Genomic DNA, 21,807 nt, shown 5'->3' with positions numbered 1-21,807 from the left:
CCAAGTACTCCCTAGCCTGACCACAAACATACTATGAGCCCCCTCCCATCCCCTCTGCCCAAGATATTTCACCCCTCAATTTAGTCCCAATGCTCTTCTTCCCAAACTGCCTGACCTAAGTACTCCTCCCCTTCTCTCCTCTCCCCCTTCTTCCCATCTCTTAGGCTCCCTCTGGTCCAGCTACCCTGTGGCTTGCTGTTGCAGGCCAACCGTTTCCTGTCATCCAGTATTAAGCAGGAGCAGCAAGTCCTTAGCCAGCTGTGCATGCGAGCTTACCCACACGTGTACTCCACCACCTACTGATCTTACATCTGCACTTGTGTTCTGAATTACACACGTATCTCAAAATTTATGAGCGGACTTTCTGAGGTATATGCACATGCAGCACAACATCTAGTGGGATGCACAAGTGTGCTGGCATGTGCAAGCGTACCCTACCAGTCCCCAGTAGACAGATGTTATCTGTGAGCTTAAGAACATTATCAAATGAATTTTCAAATAACGGGTACATAAAGTAGCACATACGCGAATACATGCTATTTTCAAAACTGCAACTTGCACTCTTAAATTGTGGTCTGTGAGTAAATTTATGCATGTAAGAAAGGGGCGTGCCGGGAGCATTCCGGGGCAGGCCAACTTTTATGCAAATAAATTGCTATTTTAAAACCTGCCAAAGTGCCGTGCGTATGTCTTTTTTAATTGCATATGTTTGTTTATTCTAAATATCTGGTGTAAGTTATCGTAAACATTGTTAAAGTGAAAAAAATGACTGGGTAGAGGGTTTGGGTGCAATGAAGGGGGGGGGGGACGGGACGGGACTTCAGGCTGAAGAGCCAGGAAAGGTCTTCATGATTTGCAGATGGACTGGTAGACTAATTGGTAAAACTGGTTATTTCACTGCCATGCACGTATTATTAAATAGCCTGACTTATGTGTATAAGTTGACTTACAGGGGTAAAAGCATCAAATTAGTGCAATTAAAATCTACACTAATATCCTTTTAAAATTTGAAATACATCTATATTAGGGATGTGCAATCGCTTTTTGACAATTAGGAAATTCGTACGATATTTCCTAAATCGTCATGGATCGGGAAACGGATAAAATGATTGCACTTTCCCCGAATTTTCATTAAAAAATCGTTTTTCGGCTTAGTGCGCGCTAACTCCCGTTAGCGCGCACTAACAAAAAATTTTACTTTTTGTTACTTTTTGTTAGTGTGAACTAACGGGAGTTAGCGCGCACTAAGCCAAAAAACGATTTTTCACGAAAAAAAAAATGCCGATCTGTGGGAATACGAGATTTTTCCATGGCCACACGAACCCGAAAGCGGAAACGATCGGGTACCCGATGCACATCTCTAATCTACATGGGTATCTGATTTGTGCACACTTATCCAGCTAATTTCCAACTTATTTGGTTAAGTAGTACCTTTCCCACTACTTAGACCAGAGCTTTCCAAACTTTTCATGTTGGTGACACACTTTTTAGACAAACATAATTTCACGACACGGTAATTCAGTCTACTAGTAAACCAGAGGTTAAAGGTTAAACGAACGAAACATATTTTGACAATTTATGTATGTTTCCTTAAATATATACATAAATAAAATGTTTCACGACACAACCTATCTCATGAAAACCTTAAATTTATATTAAAAATATATATTCCAAGATTCATGTTATTGTTATAATTTATGAGAAACAATAATAAAACAAATTGTCTATCCCCCACACACTCATCTCTCTCCTCCCCCCAGCATATGTCTGGCCCCCACACACTCATATCTCTCCCCCTCAAGCACATGTCTGTCCCCCCAGCACGTTTGCCCCCCACTCACTCATCTCTCTCCCCAGCACATGTCTGGCCCCCACACTCATGTACCTCATCTTTTTGATTGTTGCCAGTTAAGTGCTTCACTCCCTTCCATGATCACCAGACACTGCTGCTTGCAGTCAGTACTCCTCATGGCCAGGCCTCATCGGCAGCAGCAGCCAATGCAAGGATGGCTGGGCTCGTTCCACCCACCAAGCCCCCCAAAAAAACGCGATTGACAGCAAAAATCACCCAATAATAAGCAACCCATAAACTGAAAAAAAAAAAGTGAATCTCTAGAAAAAAAAAAGCCCAAACTCGCATCAGAGTTGACCGGGCTTGCGCGACACACCTGCACACTGCAGGCGACACACTAACGTGTCCCGACACACAGTTTGGAAAGCTCTGACTTAGACGGACAAACTTAAAATTATTCGGATAAGGAGTGGCACACTTCCAGCTATATTCCAATTTATCCGGCTAAGTAGCAACAATACCCCTCCTTATGAAAAACAGTAATTTACCACCAGTGCATGTCTATTGAGAAAACACAACAAATAATATTGATACAAATGCCTACATGCTAGTAAAATAATTCACCTCGGTCACACACACAGAATCAACTTTCACCAAGTACAGAAAGACCACAAATTACAAATATGGAAACAGAAACTGGAATGGAAACCCAAAAAGTCACTCTGCATTCTGTGCAAAACAGAAATATAGCACCTATCAGACTTCCAGGATCTGAAATAATGTACACAAACTAATGTGCACAAAGTTACACCTGCATTATGGAACTCAAACAGTAACAACCCTACCTATGAAAAGGCAGCACTGCAAAAATTACACCAGGCCCTAAACACCAATACACCTCCTATTAGGAAAACAGAACAAGCCAAGCTGCTATAGATCCCTACCAAGAAACTACAAGCTTGCAGAACACCCTTAGCTGGGTCACACAAGCAGAACAGAGACAGACCCTCACCAAATACAGAATAAAGTGACCATAAAGCTAATGTGTCTGTTTTTGCATTTTTACTGCATACAGTTTGGCTTCTTGCTGTTTCCAGTTCAGTTTGTCTCCACATTTCTATTTATACATTCCCTGAGAAATATAAAATAATTATAAAACTAGAATATAATAAATGTTTCAAAACAACTAATAAATAAAAACAATAAAACATCCAATCATTAAAAATTTTCAAAATTATTAAACATTCTCCAAATACCAATAAAATATTTCTAACAGCAGACACATCACATAGTACCAAATAATTTAAAATGGCAGTCAATCAAGAAAGATAAACTTAAAAATCCACCTTTACTTACCCTCTCCAGTAACTCTCCTACTCTTTCCCTTGTAGGCCAATAGCACATACCAGAAGCAGCAAGGACAGCTGAAGCTCTGTCCTGATGCTCTTTTTCCTTATGGCCCATGATTAGTCTCTCTCTCTTTCTTTCTCTCTCTCTCTCTCACACACACACACACACGCGCCTGACCTCTCTCTCTCTCACACACACGCCTGACCTCTCTCTCTCTCTCACATGCCTCATATCTCTCTCTCACACACACGCCTCATATCTCTCTCTCACACACACACACACGCCTGACCTCTCTCACACACACACACGCCTGATATCTCTCTCTCACACACACACGCGCCTGATATCTCTCTCTCACACACACGCGCCTGATATCTCTCTCTCACACGCGCCTGATATCTCTCACACACACGCGCCTGATATCTCTCACACACACGCGCCTGATATCTCTCACACACACGCGCCTGATATCTCTCTCTCTCACACACACGCCTGATATCTCTCTCTCTCACACACACGCCTGATATCTCTCTCTCACATACACACGCCTGATATCTCTCTCTCACACACACACGCCTGATATCTCTCACACACACGCCTTCTCTCTCTCACACACACGCCTGATATCTCTCACACACACGCCTGATATCTCTCTCTCACACACATGCCTGATATCTCTCACACACACGCCTGATATCTCTCACACACGCCTGATATCTCTCACACACACGCCTGATATCTCTCACACACACGCCTGACCTCTCTCACTCACACACACGCCTGACCTCTCTCACACACACACGCCTGACATCTCTCACACACACACACGCCTGACATCTCTCTCACACACACGCCTGATATCTCTCACACACACGCCTGACCTCTCTCACACACACACGCCTGACCTCTCTCACACACACACGCCTGACCTCTCTCTCTCACACACACGCCTGACCTCTCTCACACACACGCCTGACCTCTCTCACACACACGCCTGACCTCTCTCACACACGCGCCTGACCTCTCTCACACACGCGCCTGACATCTCTCTCACACACGCACGCGCCTGACATCTCTCTCACACACGCACGCGCCTGACTTCTCTCTCACACACGCACGCGCCCTGACTTCTCTCTCACACACGCACGCGCCTGACTTCTCTCTCTCACGCCTGACCTCTCTCACACACGCACGCGCCTGACTTCTCTCTCTCACGCCTGACTTCTCTCTCTCGCGCCTGACTTCTCTCTCTCGCGCCTGACCTCTCTCTCTCTCACACACACACGCCTGGCCTCTCTCTCTCGCGCGCACACAGTACACATGGCAGCTACAGCACAAGGTAGCCGGAATGCTGCTATTGAAAGCAGTGTCCTGACCGGCTGGAAACCAGCAGGAGTGACCTCCCCTGCCCCACAGTGCTGAGAAGGCAGCATTCAGCTGCTTGTTTGTGCTGTGATCGATCGCGGCACAGAGCAATCAGCTGAGAATGCAATTTTATGCTTTTCTCCCCACCCCAGCCTTTTTTTTGCAGTTTGATTATTATTAATTTTATATTTTCTTGCTGGTGTTGCGCTGGTGAGAGAAGGGGAGGTTGGAGCCGGGGGGCGTGGGGGCAGCGGTGATGTGTTCCTTCTGCAGCAGCAGCATGCATGGCCTTTTCTTCTTCCTGCGTGCCCGGTAAACATCACTTCCTCTTCCGGGCTACAGGGGTGGGAAGAAGAAAAGGTCACGTTCCTGTTGCCGGCTTCCACAGAACACTGCTGCTGTTCCCCATGGGTCTTGAATGTGCTGATAGCCTGGGTAGAACGTCAGCAGTGTTCGTCTCACTGAGGTGAAAGGGGGGGGGGAGAGCAGCGGGTGTGAGACACATCTGCCGGTGCTTCATGACACACTAGTGTGCTGTGACACACCGGTTGAGAACCGCTGCTTTAGAGGCAAAAACTCATAATAAAATTTTTTTTAAATATATTCAAAGCAGGACGCCTGCGAGGGAGTCGGTTGGAACATTGGATGATCGAGTAGTTAAAGGGGCACTTAGGGAAGATAAGGCCATCATGGAAGGACTAAATTAATTCTTTGCTTTGGTGTTCTCAAATTAAGATGTTGGGGAGATACCCATTCCAGAGACGATTTAAGAGTGATGATTCAGATGACTTGAACCAAATTATGATGAACCTGGAAGATGTAATAAGCCAGATTCACAAACTGAAGAGTAGCAAATCACCCAAACCTGATGGTATTCACCCCAGGATTCTGAAAGAATTAAAAAATATCAGATCCATTACTAGTCATTTGTAACCTATTATTAAAATTATCCATTGTACCTGAAGACTGGAAGATGGCTAATGTAACCCCGATATTTAAAAAGGGTTCCAGGGGTGATCCAGGAAACTATAGACTGGTGAGCCTGAGTTAAGTGCCAGGAAAAATCATGGAAACTATTCTAAAGAAAACCCACAGAACATATAGATGGACATGGTTTAAAGCCAGCATGGATTTACCTAAGGGGAAGTCTTGTCTCTCAAATCTGCTACATTTTTAAATATATATTTGGATAATGGTGAGCCGGTAGATGTAGTGTATTTGGATTTTCAGAAGGCATTTAACAAACTCCCCCATGAGAGGCTTTAAGAAAATTAAATTTAATTATGGGATAGGAGGCAGTGTTCTTTTGTGGATTGCAAACTGGTTAAAAAACAGGAAACAGAGAATAGGATTAAATGCCACTTTTCTCAGTGGAGAGAGGTGAACCAGTGGAGTGCCTCATGGATCTCTACTTGGACTGATGCTTTTTAATATATTTATAAATGGTCTAGAAAGAGGAATTACAAGTGAGGTGATCAAATTTGTAGATACAAAATTATTCAGAGAAGTTAAATTACAAGTGGATTGTGATAAATTGCAGAAGGACTTGTGAGACTTGAAAATTGGGCATTCAAATGGCAAATGAAATTTAATGTGGACAAGTGCAAGGTGGTGCATATAGGGAAAAATAACCCATGTTGTAGTTGTATGATGTTAGGTTTCATGTTAGGAGTTACCACCTAGGAAAAAGATCTGGGAGTCATAGTGGGCAATACATTGAAATCGTTGGCTTAGTGTGCTGCGGCAGTCGAAAAAGCAAACAATGCTAAGAATTATTAGGAAGGGAATGGTGAATAAAACAGAATGTCATAGTGCCTCTGTATCGCTCCATGGTGACACCACACCTTGAATACTGGGTTCAGTTCTTGTCGCTGCATCTCATATAAATATAGATGCAGAGAAGGGCAGCCAAAATGACAAAGGGGATAAAACGGCTCCTCTGTGAGGAAAGGCTAAAGAGGTTAGGACTGATTTTTGAGGAGAGACGGCTGAGGGGTGATTTGATGGAGGTCTACAAAATCATGAGGACTAGAAGAGTAAATGTCAATTGGTTGTTTACTCTTTCAGATAATAGGACTAGGGGATTCTTTACGAAGTTGGCAAGTAACACATTTAAAACAAATCGGAGAAAATTCTTTTTTACTCAACACATAATTTAAGTTCTGGAATTCGTTGCCAGAGGATGTGGTTAAGGCAGTTAGTTTAGCTGGGTTTAAAAAAGGTTTGGACAAATTCCTGGAGGAGAAGGCCGTAAATTATTAGTCAAGTTGACTTGGGGGGAATAGCCACTGCTTATGTCCAGCATTAGTATCATGGATACTTATGTCCTGGATTGGCCACTGTTGGAAACAGAATGTTGGGCTTGATGGACCCTCAGTCTGACACAATATGGCAAATTCTTATGTTCTCAGTAGTTCAAAATCATATCTGTGAAAAAATGACTTGCTCACACAAAACCCTGGTTATGTACAGAAGTCAGTATATTTTAAAACATGTGCATGTAATTGAAATCACCGGTTTGCCAAATCCTCCATAAGCTAGTCCTCCTCCAGGTAATCGAGACCCTCCTATTTCTCCACTCTGCCCTCCTGCAGTTCACTCAGAGCTCCTATTCAACCAGTAGACAACAGATGATGTGCAAGATAATTAGGTGTAAAATTATGTGAATAAGTTGACAAATATACATGTGAAAGTCTTTAATAAAATAGTAACTTGCCTGCTGCTGGCACTAATCTCTAAAAACGAGATAGCTCAGCTTTTAAACTAGATGGGGGAAAGCTGACAGTCACTTAGAAATGTCTGGTTCGGAATGATGTATTTTTGAAGGATACTAAGAAAACGGGAAAATAGGGCATCCCAGTAGAGAGGCTGCAATAAATGCCAAAGTAAACCAAGTGCCTTTAAAGTGCAGAAAGATTCCAAATTACCCCAGTCAAATGATGAGCAGGTTGTTATATACAGACATTTTTGTTTATATTAAATGCTAGAAGTCTAAAAAATAAAGTGGGAGAGTTAGTGTTTAACATTGAATGAAGAGGTAGATACAATTGGCATCTCAGAGACCTGGAGGAAGGAGGACAACCAATGGAACACTGTAATAGGGTACAAATTATATCAAAATGATAGCATGGATCAAATTGGTGGAGGCATGACACTATATGATAATGAGAGCATTGACTCAAACAGGATAAAAGTTCTGCAGGAAACAAAGCACAATGCTGAATTTTTATGGATAGAATCTCCAGGTGAAAATGGAAATAAATTAGTAGTGGGGATATATTACCGTCCTCTGTCCAGAATGAACTAACATGCAAGGAAATTCTAAAAGAAATTAGGGAAGCTAATAAAATCAGCAGCACAGTAATGGTTGATTTCAATTATCCCAGTATTGACTGGGTGAATGTTGCATCAGGACATTCTAGAGAAGTGAAGTTCTTAGATGAAATAAATGACTGCTTCATGGAGCAGCTGGTACCAGAGCAAACAAGAGGGGAAACTATTTTAGACTTAATACTTAGTGGAACACAGGATTTGGTGTGAGAGGTAACACAGTGGGAGCCACTTGGCAATAGTGATCACAACATTATCAGATTTGAGTTAATAACTGGAGGGAGTGCAAAAATGAAATCTACTGTGACGACATTTAACTTTCTCACAGGACAAGCAGGATTGGAGTCCTCACATATAGGTGACATCATCAGGATGGAGTCCAATCACGGAACACTTTTGTCAAAGTTTCTAGAACTTTGGCACCTACTGGGCATGCCCAGCAATGCACTGACCCTGTATCCAGCAGGGGTCCCCCTTCAGTCTTCTTTTTTCCGCACAGCAGTAGCCACGCAGGTTAAGCAGCTTTCTGAGATTCCTGACAGGAATTTTCCTCACGGAACGTCTTTCAAATTTTTCCAAAAAATTCTACCCCATAGGGGTCCCCCTATCAATATCTACATTCTGCGGTCGAAAGGTAAGCTTTTGCCCTTGTTGCGGTCGGTTCCCGTCACATTATCCCTTCGGGGCCTACTGGCCATCGACCGCACCGCGGCTAAATTTTTGTCGGAGCCATGGTGTCTGGTTTTCGTCGGTGCCCCGACTGTACTCTGACAAAGTCCATCACTGACCCGCTTGGGGTCTGTGGTGTTTGGGGTCAGACCACGATGTCCTGATTTGCACCAAATGTGCCCAAATGACACCGAAGGGCCATAAGACCCGTTTAGAGAAAATGGACTTTCTCTTTCAGTTAAAAACCCCAACTCCATCGATAGCTTCGACGTCGTCCAAGCCGGTGCCATCGATCTCTCGCAGGTACCAGGATACCGCTGCTGTTCGACCTGCGTCGACATTTCCAAAAGTGTCGATAGCCTCCTTGTCTCCTCAGGAAAAGGACCGAGGAAAACATCGTGAAAAGCATCGACACCAGCATCGGAAGGCTCAGTCCATCGATCCAGGCAAGTCCTCAGCATCGACGTCTGTAGAGCCACCGACAAATAAGCCCCATCAGAAAAGGCCCCATCCTCTTCTGTGACCGGGTCACCGAGGCATTCCCCACCTTCAGTGGTGCTGGGATCCGGTATTCCACCTTCACCGGTGGACCCTCCGAATACTCCAGTGCTGCCTCCTACTCAGGTGCCAGGGTTCCATGCCCCAGGCTTCTGTGACTAATTGGATCGAATGATCCAAGAGGCCATCAGTAAAGCACTTCAGGGCTTCCATCCTCCATCGACGCTGGTACCGGTCCCCGAGCCGGTCACTGATCCAATTCTCGTAGTGCTCGCATCGCTACTGGGTAGACTGGATGCGTTGATCGGTGCCCTGCCTCCGATGGAACCGAGAGCACCGGTGGATCCAGTGCCTTCTACACAGATTCCATTATCATCTGATGATGAAGAAACACAGATTCCCATCCCACCGTCTGGGATTTTACCACCGACTCATCCATTGATGTCACCGGTCCCTTCGGTGCCTCCATCGATGCCGTCAGTGCTGCCTTCGATGCCTAGGCCTGGTCCTTCAGGATTAGCACCCTTTCTCCCTGCTGGAGACCCACTAGGTGCTGGAGATCAGCCCTACAATCCTTGGACCGATGATTTGTCCCAGGATACAGATGACATACTATCAGAGCCCTCTCCCCCAGATGAAAGACGACGTTCTCCACCAGAAGATCTGTCTTTTATCAATTTCATCAAGGAAATGTCTGAAACCATTCCTTTCCAATTTCAGACAGAAGAGGACTCTAGGCACAAGATGCTGGAAGTACTCCAATTTCTTGATGCTCTTAAGGAAATCACGTCCATACCAATTCATGAAATCCTTCTTGATCTCCTGAAAAGGAACTGGGAACACCCATGTTCTGTCCCATCTGTCAACCGCAAGACGGATGCCACCTATCTGGTGCAGTCAGCTCCTGGGTTCCAGAAGTCTCAGTTGGATCATCATTCTGTGGTTGTTGAATCAGCCCAGAAGAAGGCACGACGTTCAAAACCTCATTCCTCCATACCTCCAGGGAAGGAACAAAACTCCCTGGATGCTTTTGGCAGGCGAGTCTTCCAAGGCTCCATGCTTATATCTTGCATAGCCTCTTACCAGTTATACATGACCCAGTATAACAGAGACCTCTTTAAAAGGATCCAGGACTTCTCTGATTAGTTACCAGAGCAACTCCAGACTCAGCTTCATATTCTGGCTCAAAAAGGTCTGGATGCTGGAAAACACGAGGTCCGCGCTGCTTATGATATCTTCAACACTGCCTCAAGAGTGTCTGCAGCGGAGATTAGTGCACGAAGATGGGCCTGGCTCAGATCCTCGGACTTAAGACCAGAAGTCCAAGACAGGTTGGCAGATCTACCCTGTATGGGCGATAATCTCTTTGGGGAAAAGATCCGAGAGACGTGACTCTAAGCGGCCAACCTACAAGCCAAGAAAATTTTATACTCTGCCTTCTAGAGGACGCCCTTCCAGACCTTACCAAACAGGTCAATCCAGGCAGACTCGACCTCAAAAGTTTCAGCCAGCTTCTCAGCCTGGACCAGCGTCGGGGTTTTGACTCCTTCCTAGAGAGTGTAAGCCAACCTCCTCTTCCATCCATTTCAGTCGGCGGTAGACTCTGCCACTTCAACAGCGCTTGGCACATAGTCACCACAGACCAGTGGGTACTTGCAGAGGTCACTAAGGTTACCACTTAAATTTCCTGACTGTTCCAGTGGACTCTCCACCTCGGCTGATGTGGGGGAAGTCTGACCACTCTCCCTTGCTTGAACAGGAGGTCTCATCCCTTCTCCTATCCCGAGCAATAAAACTGGTACCCCTCTCCCGGCAGGGGTTCTAATCCCGGTATTTTCTAATACCAAAAAAGTCAGGTGGCGTACACCCGATACTGGACCTCCATGCACTAAACAAATTTCTGCACAGAAAAAAATTCAAGATGGTAACCTTGGGCTCTCTACTTCCTCTTCTTCAAAGAGGAGATTGGCTATGCTCTCTAGATCTCCAGGACGCATACACACACATCTCAGTCACACCATCTCATCGCAAATTCCTGCGATTCCTGGTCAGTCCTTGCCATTTCAAGTACCGTGTACTACCATTCGGCCTGGTGTCTGCTCCGCGAGTATTCACCAAGTGCCTGGTGGTGGCCACAGCCTTCCTCAGGAATCAGGGTGTCCATGTCTACCCTTACCTCGACAATTGGTTGATAAGGGCTCTGTCTCAGCAGGGCACGCTAACCTCCCTGCGTCTCACTATCATCACCCTGATCTCCTTAGGGTTTCTAATCAACTATCCCAAATCCAAGATAGTTCCATCTCAAACCCTATCCTTTATAGGGGCCGACCTAAACACTATACAGGCGAAAGCCTTCCTCCCCCAGGATCGTGCTTTCACCATTACATCTCTGGCACATCAGCTTCAGTCTCGAGTATCTTCAACTGCTCGTCACTTCCTCATACTGTTGGGTCACATGGTGTTCTCTGTGCATGTCACTCTGATGGCTCGCCTAGCCATGACAGTAATGCAGTGGACTTTAAAATGCCAGTGGATTCAAACTTGTCATTGGCAGGGAGGAGGAATAGCCTAGTGGTTAGAGCAGTGGGCTACGAACCAACAGACCAGGGTTCGAGTCCCTCTGTTGCTCCTTGCGATCTTGGGCAAGTCACTTTAACCTTCATTGCCTCAGGTACAAAACTTAGAGTGTAAGCCCTCTGGGGATAGGGAAATACCTACAGTATCTGAATGTAAACCGATGTGATATCTCAGATCGAATGTCAGTATATAAAAATAATAAATAAATGTCCAGTATTATCCACATTACCAAACAGCTCCGTCTGTCACTAGCCTGGTGGATGCACCACTCCAATCTCATTCAAGGCCTTCCATTTCAGGCTCCAGATCCTCAAATCACCTTAACGACAGACTCATCCAACCTTGGGCGATCTGCAGACTCAGGGAACCTGGTCTCCAGAGGAAGCCAAACACCAGATAAATTTCTTGGAGCTATGGCGATCAGATATGCCCTCAAGGCCTTTCAGGATTGCCTATCAAACAAAGCTATCCTGATTCAAACAGACAATCAGATTGCGATGTGATACATCAACAAACAAGGGGGAACGGGTTCCTACCTCCTGTGTCAGGAAGCTGCACAGATATGGGCATGGGCCCTTTCCCGCTCGATGTGCCTCAAAGCAACTTATTTGCCGGGAGTGGACAATGTGTTGGTGGACAAGCTGAGTCGCACTTTCCACCCGCACAAGTGGTCTCTCAACCCCACGATAGCAGCCGCGATATTCCACCGTTGGGGTTACCCTCGCATAGACCTCTTTGCGTCTGTACACAACCACAAAGTAGACAACTTATGCTCTCTCTTTTGCAGTCACCACTCGCAGCCAAGAGAGGCCTTCGCCCTCTCCTGGGCAGGCGGTCTCCTCTATGCGTACCCTCCACTTCCTCTCATTTCAAAGACTCTTGTGAAGCTCCGGCAGGACAAAGGATTAATGATTCTGATAGCTCCCCATTGGCCTCGTCAGGTGTGGTTTCCAATCCTCCAAGACCTATCAGTACGCCGACACATTCCTCTGGGGAAGGATCCCCTTCTAATCACTCAGAACGAAGGATATCTCCATCACCCCAACCTCCAAGCTCTGTCTCTGACGGCCTGGATGTTGAAAGGTTAATACTCCAACCTCTTAACATTTCAGAGTCTGTATCCTGAGTCCTGGTGGCTTCACGAAAGCCTTCAACTAGAAGATCTTATCGCTCTAAATGGAAGAGGTTTACGGTCTGGTGTACTTCTATGTCCATAGACCTCTTCACTTGTTCCACTGCAAGGTTCCTACACTACCTCTGGCACACGTCAGATATGGCCTAAAAACTTCCTCTATCAGGGTGCATGTTAGTGCAGTGTCTACATGCCATAAGGGTATAGGAGATGTCTCCATTTCAATGCAACCCATAGTATCATGGTTCATGAGAGGCTTGCTCCATTTAAAACCTCCACTGCACCCTCCTGCCCCTGCTTGGGACCTTTATGTGGTTTTGGGACGGCTCATGAGACCTCCATTTGAGCCTCTCCACTTCTGTGATCTCCGCTATTTCACCTGGAAGGTAGTTTTTCTTCTGGCGATCTCGACCAGTCGCAGAGTTAGTGAATTACAGGCATTAGTTACCTACCCGGCTTACACTAAAATTCTGCATGATAGGGTAGTGCTCCGCATTCACCCTAAATTTTTGCCGAAGGTAGTGTCGGAATTTCATATTAACCAATCTATTATCCTACCTACCTTTTTTTCCCATGCCCCATTCCAACCCAGGAGAACAGGCTCTGCATTCTTTGGACTGCAAACGTGCTCTAGCTTTCTATCTGGACCGCACGTCGGCCCACAGGAAATCCACTCAATTGTTTGTTTCTTTTGATACTATCAAATTGGGAAATCCTGTGGGAAAGCAGACCCTCTTCTCCTGGTTGGCGGAATGCATTTCTTTTTGCTACCAGCAAGCAAGCATTTTGCTACAAGACCGTGTAAAAGCACACTCGGTCAGTGCCATGGCGACATCAGTAGCACACCTCTGTTCGGTGCTACTCCCTGATATTTGTAAGGCTGCTACCTGGAGCTCTCTCCATACTTTCGCAGCCTATTATTGCATAGATAAGGCTAGCACACAGGATTCCATCTTTGGCCAGTCTGTTCTATGCAATTTGTTTTCTGTTTAACTTTCCAACATCCTTCCACCAACCCATTCAGGGTTGGTGGAAGGATGCCCTCCTAACCAAATTTCCACCCCTCCTGTTGTGCCTGTTGCACGTCTTTGGGTGCATTTGGTGTATTGCTCAGGCATCCTCAGCTCGGTACTCACCCATATGTGAGGACTACCATCCTGCTTGTCCTGTGAGAAAGTGGAGTTGCTTACCTGTAACAGGTGTTCTCACAGGACAGCAGGATGTTAGTCCTCACGAAACCCACCCACCACCCCGCTGAGTTGGGTTTGTTACTATTTATTTATTTATTTATAGAATCTTTTATACCAAGGTACGTATAGCTATACATCACCTCGGTTTACAGGGAACAATAACTTAGCAACAGGCTTTACATATAACAGTTTACATAGTAGAACAATAATCAGAAACAGGCTTTCCATTAAACAGCAACAGTCTATACAAATAATATAAATAATGGCATTCAATGTAAATCTGCTACCTTCATTAGCTATAATAACCATAATGTAATAAACTTCTGGCTTTACACAGTATCAATAAACTGACGAAGGCACAGTCTTATGTCACATTAGATTCCATAAATGGGAATTCCATAAATGTTACATTTCTTATTTTATTTTTCGCACATACTTTTTCTATATAAAGAGACTGAAGGGGGACCCCTGCTGGATGCAGGGTCAGTGCATCCAGCAGTTCTAGAAACTTTGACAAAAGTGTTCCGTGATTGGGCGTCATCCTGATGATGTCACCCATATGTGAGGACTAACATCCTGCTGTCCTGTGAGGACTATCCTGTGAGGGCTAACATCCTGCTGTCCTGTGAGAACACCTGTTACAGGTAAGCAACTCTGCTTTCAAAAATAGGACTATAATAAAATGAGGAAAATGGTGAGGGAAAAAACTGAAAGGAGTAACAGCAAATGTTAAGAGTTTAGCTCAGGCAAGGATGTTTAAAAATACCATCTTGGAAGCCCAGACCGGATGTATTCCATGCAATTGAAAAGATGGAAGGGAAGGCTAAAGGACTATCGGTATGGTTAAAAGATGAGGTATGAGAGGCTATAATATCTAAACACATCTTTCAAGAAATGGAAAAGGGATCTGAATGAAGAAAACAGGAAACAAAAGTAGTGGCAAGGCAGCTGCAAAGCATAGATAAGAAAGGCAAAGAGAATTTGAAAAGAAGTTTGCCATGGAAGCAAAATTCATAATAAAAACTTTTTCAGGTAAGTTAGGGAGACAAAGCCTGCATGGAGTCAGTTGGACCATTAGATTTATCAAGGGGTAAAAGGGGCATTAAGGGATGCCAAAGCAGAGAGACTAGATTAAATCTTTGCTTTGGTATTCACTGAGGAATATGTAAGAGATGTACCTATGCCAGAAATGATATTCAAATGTGATTCAGAAGAATTAAAACAAATCTCAGTGAACCTGGAAGGAGGTACTAGGGAAAATTGACAAATTAAAGAGTAGCAAATCACCTGGACTAGATGCTATACATCCCAGAGTGCTGAAAGAACTGAGAAATGAAATTGCGGACCTTCTATTGGAATTTGTAAACTATCAGAAACATCTGTGGTATCTGAAGACTGGAGGGTTTCCAGTGTAATGCCTTTTTTAAAAAAGGGATCATGGGATGATCCAGGAAACATCAGTGAGTCTGTCTGTGCCAGGAAAAATTGTAGAAACTCATAAAGAACAAAATTGCTGAACATACAGATAAGCATAGTTTAATTGGTCACAACCAACATAGGTTTTGCCAAGGGAAATCTTGCCTCCAAAATTTGCTACATGTTTTTGAGGGCGTAAATAAACGTGGATATAGGTGAGCCAGTTAATATAGTGTATCTGGATTTCCTGAAAGCATTTAACAAAGTCCCTCATGAGAGACTTCTTAGGAAATTAGGAAGTCATGGGATAGGTGGCAGTGTCCTATTGTGGATTGCAAATTGGTTAAAAGATAGAAAACAGAATAGGGCTAAATGTGCATTTTCCCAGTGGAAAAAGGTGAATAGTTGAGTACCCCAGGGATCTGTTCTGGGACCAATGCTTTTTAATATATTTATAGATGATCTGCAAACGGAAACAAGTGATGTGATCAGATTTGCCGATGACCCCAAATTATTCAAAGTCGATAAATCACAAGAGGATTCTGAGAAATTGCAAGAGGACATTGCAGAACAGGGAGACTGGGCAATCAAATGGCAAACGAAATTTAATGTGGACAAATGCAAAGTGATGCACTTAGGGAAGAGTAACCCAAATTATAGTTACAAAACGAAAGGTTCCACATTAGGAGTTATCACTCAGGAAAAGGATCTAAGTGTTATCATTGAAGATACATTGAAATCTTCTGCTCAGAATGCAGCAGCAGCAGCAGCCAAGAAAGCAAATAGAATGCTAGGGTTTGTTAGGAAGGGAATGGATTATAAAATGGAGAATATCATAAAGCCTCTATATCACTCCATGGTGCGATCTCATCTTGAGTTTTGTGTTCAGTTCTGATCACCACATCTCAAAGATACAGCAGAATTAAAAAAAAAAAAAAAGTGCAGAGAGGGGCAGCCAAGATAATAAAGGGGATGGAACAATTCCCCTATGAAGAAAGGCTAAAGAGGTTAGGACTTGTCAGCTTGGAGAAGAGGTGGCTGAGGGGGAGATATGATAGAGGTCTATAAAATGAGTGGAATGGGATGAGTAAACAATCAGTTTACTCTTTCGAAAAGTATAAAGACCAGGAAACACAATGAAGTTACTAGGTAATACATTTAAAACTAATAAGAGAAATTTTATTTTTTTTTTATTCAACGCATAATTAAACTCTGAAATTCGTTGCCAGAGGATATGGTGAAAGCTATTAGTGTAGCTGTGTTTAAAAAAAAAAAAAAAAAGGTTTGGACAAGTTCCTGAAAAGTCCATTAACCATTTTTAAGGTAGAGCTGCAGAAATCCACTGCTTAGTTTTGGGATAAGCAGCTTGGAATCTATCTATGCCTTGGGATCCTGCCAGGTAGTTGTGACCTGGCTTGGCCATTGTTGGAAACATGATTTGCTTGATGGACCTTTGGTCTGACACAGTGTGGCATTTTCTTTTGTGTACCTCTTGGCCCTGTTCCTGACTGCCCCAGACCACTCCTTCTTTTCAATGTAAACGTGCTCACAGAACTGAAAATATGCATGTACGTTTGCTGTTTATACTATAGTGTGTACATGAGTACAAGCTACTTATGCGTGTAGATACTAATTTTATGCACGTAAATGTTGTGAATATTCACCCCTTATTATTATTTGTACATTGACTGTGATGTGTTTATGTTCCTTGTTTGGAATGTCTTGTGATTTTGTTATAAGCTAATTAAATAAATTACTAAGCTAATTAAATAAATGTGTACATTTTGCAATTTTCCACTTGTATGTATATTCTATCATTTTTAAACATTTTTTTTTTTAAACTTTGCAGGCTGCATTGAATTTTCCAAAATTCTGTGAACCAGTGGTGAAAGGAGAAGGTAAAAATTATTACTTTATGTAGCCAACATAAAATGTGTGCAAGACTAGTTTTGATGTTTGGACGGGGGAGGGGTATGCAGGACATTTGCCTGAATCCCAACACCACAAGGGACCTCATTGGTAAAGCCTAACAGTATCACTGAGGCAGAACTTCAGGGTGCCTAGCATGTGCTAGACTCTCACTCCTTAGCGTCTATCCTGGCTCCAGTGCATCTAATCTTAGCTCTGTATACATTATCCTTACAGACTACATAATACAAAATCTTGATTTTGTTTGATTTTTTTTTTTTCAGCAAAGGAAAGTGATACACATAGACTGTGGAAAAACATTGAACCACATTTCAAGAAAGCCATGCAAACGGTTTATCTCAGGGAGATATCGAGGTAATTATCTGATCCTTGATTTTCTTTTCTGTGCTGTCTCAAAGAAATTTATGCTGTTGTATACAATGCACTAGTTGTCTGGCTTTTGAAAAAGAATAGTTGCTCACTGATGTTTGTTTTAGTTATTTTTTTCAATTTTGGTTCCAGTAGTTCCTCCTGTCTCCTTTTTTCTTCCAGCTTAATTGGAACCAGTGCTGTGATTCTGGTACCAAGAATCTTCGTTCACAACTATCTGGGGATTTTCCCCCTATTTTAATAGACCTTCCTTGTGTTCCTAATCTGGTAATTGCAGCAGTGTCCTGAGGCTGGGAACATACACCAGTGTTCCTTCTGGAACCCGGTAGCATGGGCTGTAAATTTGGCCTTACTGCCTAAAATTCAATGGTGGCAAATTGTCCCCATAATGTAATTTTCTAGTTGGGCCACTATATGAACCATTAATAAACTCAAACTGAAAACATACTGAACCAAACATTTTACAATACTGTTGATCTTCATAAATCAGAAGAGACTCAGTTTTACAATTTTGACCAATTCAGCCTAATCTGATTAACATACCAGATGTTTCATCCTATTCTGCACATATGAAAGTTTTGAATTGACCACAAGAATTAAATAACTGCATTTTCCTGCCCATCCTTTCTGGTTCTTGTAAAGGTCATTAAATGTCATATGAAGAGGATGACCTTTCCTTATGTAAAATAGATTTTATAGAAATACAAGTTGATGGTATTTTCTGCTACAATGCTTTGTATGCTGCCATGGATCAAAATATCAGACATCCAATTTTGTATTTCCTGTACAGTTCCATTTATAAAAACTAATACAACTCAATTATTTATGAATATAGAGCCCTAGAGCCTGATTCACTGAGCTTTTCCCCCATATTTATAGAAATGTATATGCTGCCTTTACAAAAGTTCTAGGTGGCATATAAACATACAGAAAATTTAAAAACATAAACAAAATGATTAAAAACATAAAACAGCGAGCATGAACAACTTGAATTCATGTCCTTGGCAGTTAAAAGCCTGATGGAATAGGTGTGTAGACAGCCCATCAGTGAGCCTTTCTTAACTTCCTGAAGGCCATAGACAGAATGTCAGAAAGCCTTAGTAAATGAGCGCTCACTTGATAAAACTGAAGGTCACATATACAGTAAAAAAGCTAATTCCAATACCAGACTATGCTATAAAATGTCTGAGAATCCTGTTTTTTAAAATACTAGCTAGTTGCCAAACACATATGTATGTTTGTGAGTTACATAGACTACTGTTAACTCCTTACTACTAGGCCTTCCAGAATGTTAACTTAAAACCACTATTACAAAATGCCTCAGCAAGGCTCCTATTAGGATCTAGGAAATATGATCACATTACACACTCACTGATGTTACTGCATTGATTACCAGTATAATCCTCAATCTACTATAAAGCACTAACAATAATATTCACCATCATTCATTCCAATAATACCGGCCTGTTAGGAGTGACACTACAACCTTACAATCCACAGTGAACACTAAGTTCTCAAAATAAGACTATTCCCACAATACGGAGCACAAATTTAACATAAATAAGAGATCATATGTTCTCCATAGCAGGTCCAAAGCTCTGGAATTCTATGCCTGAGTTGCTACATTTTTTTTTTACCAGATAGAAATTTAAATGTGAGCTGAAAACATGGGTATTCAAAAACGCTAATAAATTCCTAAAAGCATCAGAAAAACAGAGCCACAAACCCAAGAAGGAGAAAAGATAATCTAATTATGAAGGTTAAATCAAATGAGTGAAAGTAAGTATTTCAAAACAGCCCACTGACTAAGATGTGAAAGCTATCATCTCGTTTTAATTTTCAGTACTCTTTGCCTTAAGTACTAGATCAATTATGAATATGTACTAGAAAATTTCACTTGATAAATATTAATGCCTGTCAATAATATCATCTTGTAACAAATTGAGTTATAACTATGAATGTTACTTTGTAAAACTGTTGTGATCTATATATGGAACGACTGTATGTAAAATGTTTAAATAAATGCAATCTGCAATTCAGGTAAATCGGAAGCCATACAAGATACAGATCTTTTATAATCTTGAACTGCTACTGAAGGAAGCTTCTCAACATATCTGATCATAAGGCTTTTAGTAAACTCTAAAGATTCTATTGAATAAGAGGTCTTGCTGGTTACAGATTCATTCCTAAACTGTATAATTGAATTCTGCTTTAAAATTAAGGTAACAAACCAACATTAAAAATTCTCCACTTACTGGGTGCATATATAGTAAACAAACACCACCTAATTGCAACTGATCAATATTTTTGAGGAAACTACTGCTTGATTAATCAATTTAAAGACACATAAAAATATGTAATGATGGACAGTGGTGGTTTCATACATACATTTTTAAAGGTACTACCAGGTTACCTATTGTATAATTTTGCATAATCCATTAACTAACCACCAGCCACCTTTTTCAACAAATGCAGTACCACAAAAACATGATCATGTCCCCAAACATAATAATCTTTTTTTTTAAACATCTTTTATTTTGCATTTAAATTTGACTAAAAAATTATCCAATGTATTTTACTAAACACGCTGATAATGATGTCGCTACTCAAACCCTATAACGCTACATGCTATTTCAATGCTGAAAAAAAAAATATATATATATTTTAAAGTTATTTGAGCCATGAATGGTTATAAATTGATCTTAAATAATTGAAAGTCTCCGTGAATTTCTCACAAAATGCTTAGCTCAAACAATTCACTCCCAGCGTGGCCAGGTTTTGGAACTAATTCCTTCACCAGGGGGATCCATCGCTGATCAACAAGATTCTTATTCAATTTATAAGGCAGGCAGCGTGAAAATGGTGGCCAGCTGATTCATGCGGCAAACAGCGTCAAAATGTAAGCAGCGCAAGGGGAAATTTTCACTGCTGCCAGGCTTTGTGGCAGCTTAGCGCCTTAATTAATCCTCTTTTCTCAGAAATTAACAGGAGTGGAAAATCTTTTGAAAAACTTGGGCACTAGCCCAAACATTTAGGAGCCAGGGAAAAAACTTTTGAAAAGGAGGAGTTAAGTCTAGTGTAGGGATGATTTGCATACAGTGGAGGTAGTGCATGCAAATCTTTCTTGTGCATATTCATTGTAGATATCCTGAAAACCTGGCCTCTTTGTGGCACTCGAGGACTGGGGTTTGCCATGTGTGATCTACACAAGTGTCCTGCAGTTCCCCCATGGCTGCTGCTGTGTTTTCATCAGTTATGTCCCTAGGATGTCGTCAAATCTGCAGAGAAAAGCACACTTTAAAACATTTAATAATAATAAAAACAAAAATAGACTAAAATTCACTTTGTTTCATTCTTTGGCATTAGTAAACCCTTAATCGAGCACTTCCTATGAAAACAAATTTGGTTATTTGTTACTTGTTAAGTATGTTTTTGTAATTGTGAAATATATGCTTTGCTGTCTTAACAGGCCGATACAGTAAAGCGCGCTCAGCATGGAGGTAAATAGGGCAGAGACCAAGACTTCATTCATGGTTACTCAGGAATTTTCTACGTTTCTGTTTCGTCTTTTATCCCTTGCAGTCTCGGCTACACCTCCTCACCAGGATGTCATTCCTGTGCCTCACTCGTACCACTTGGAGTGCCTCTGAGGCATGCCCTCAGCATTGCATAGTGGCTGACAGTAGGGATGTGCGGAGGGACGCCGTACATTGCATTCAGGATTCATATTCGTCGAGGGGCAGATACGTTGCATTTGGCAAGGGGGCCCCCCGATACGTTTATACGTTAATTCTTATTTGTTTCCTGGCTAAAATTAAATTAACTACAACCCCCCACCCTCCTGACCCCCCAAGACTTACCAAAACTCCCTGGTGGTCCAGCGGGGGGGGAGGCCGGGAGCCATCTCTTGCACTCACACCCTCGGCTGCCGATATTGAAAATGGCACCGATAGCCTTTGACCTACTATGTCAAAGGGGCTACCGGTGCCATTGGTAAACCCCTGTCACATGGTAGGAGCAATGGATGGCCGGAGCCATCTTGTGCTCCTACCATGTGACAGAGGCTGTCCAATGGCACCGGTAGCCCCTGTGACATAGTAAGGGCAAAGGCTATCGGCGCCATTTTGATTACTGGCAGCCGACGGCCCGAGTGCAGGAGAGTGCTCCCGGACCCCCGCTGGACCACCATG

At 42.7% G+C, this 21,807-nt stretch overlaps 1 protein-coding gene across 6 annotated transcripts in view; it reads left to right on the top strand.

The window, feature by feature from the left end:
• ORC5 (origin recognition complex subunit 5) overlaps positions 1-21,807 on the top strand; it is a 320,424-nt gene that overhangs the window by 102,137 nt on the left and 196,480 nt on the right. For all 6 annotated transcript variants that reach the window (XM_029616273.1, XM_029616274.1, XM_029616275.1 and 3 more), the window contains 2 exons: positions 17,169-17,217; positions 17,512-17,602. In XM_029616273.1, coding sequence (XP_029472133.1) covers positions 17,169-17,217; positions 17,512-17,602 — 140 coding nt within the window. The remainder of the gene's footprint in view (positions 1-17,168; positions 17,218-17,511; positions 17,603-21,807) is intronic.

This window comes from Rhinatrema bivittatum, chromosome 9 (genome assembly GCF_901001135.1).
Source record: "Rhinatrema bivittatum chromosome 9, aRhiBiv1.1, whole genome shotgun sequence".
Taxonomy (NCBI): domain Eukaryota; kingdom Metazoa; phylum Chordata; class Amphibia; order Gymnophiona; family Rhinatrematidae; genus Rhinatrema; species Rhinatrema bivittatum.
This window is presented reverse-complemented; position numbering and strand designations above follow the sequence as displayed.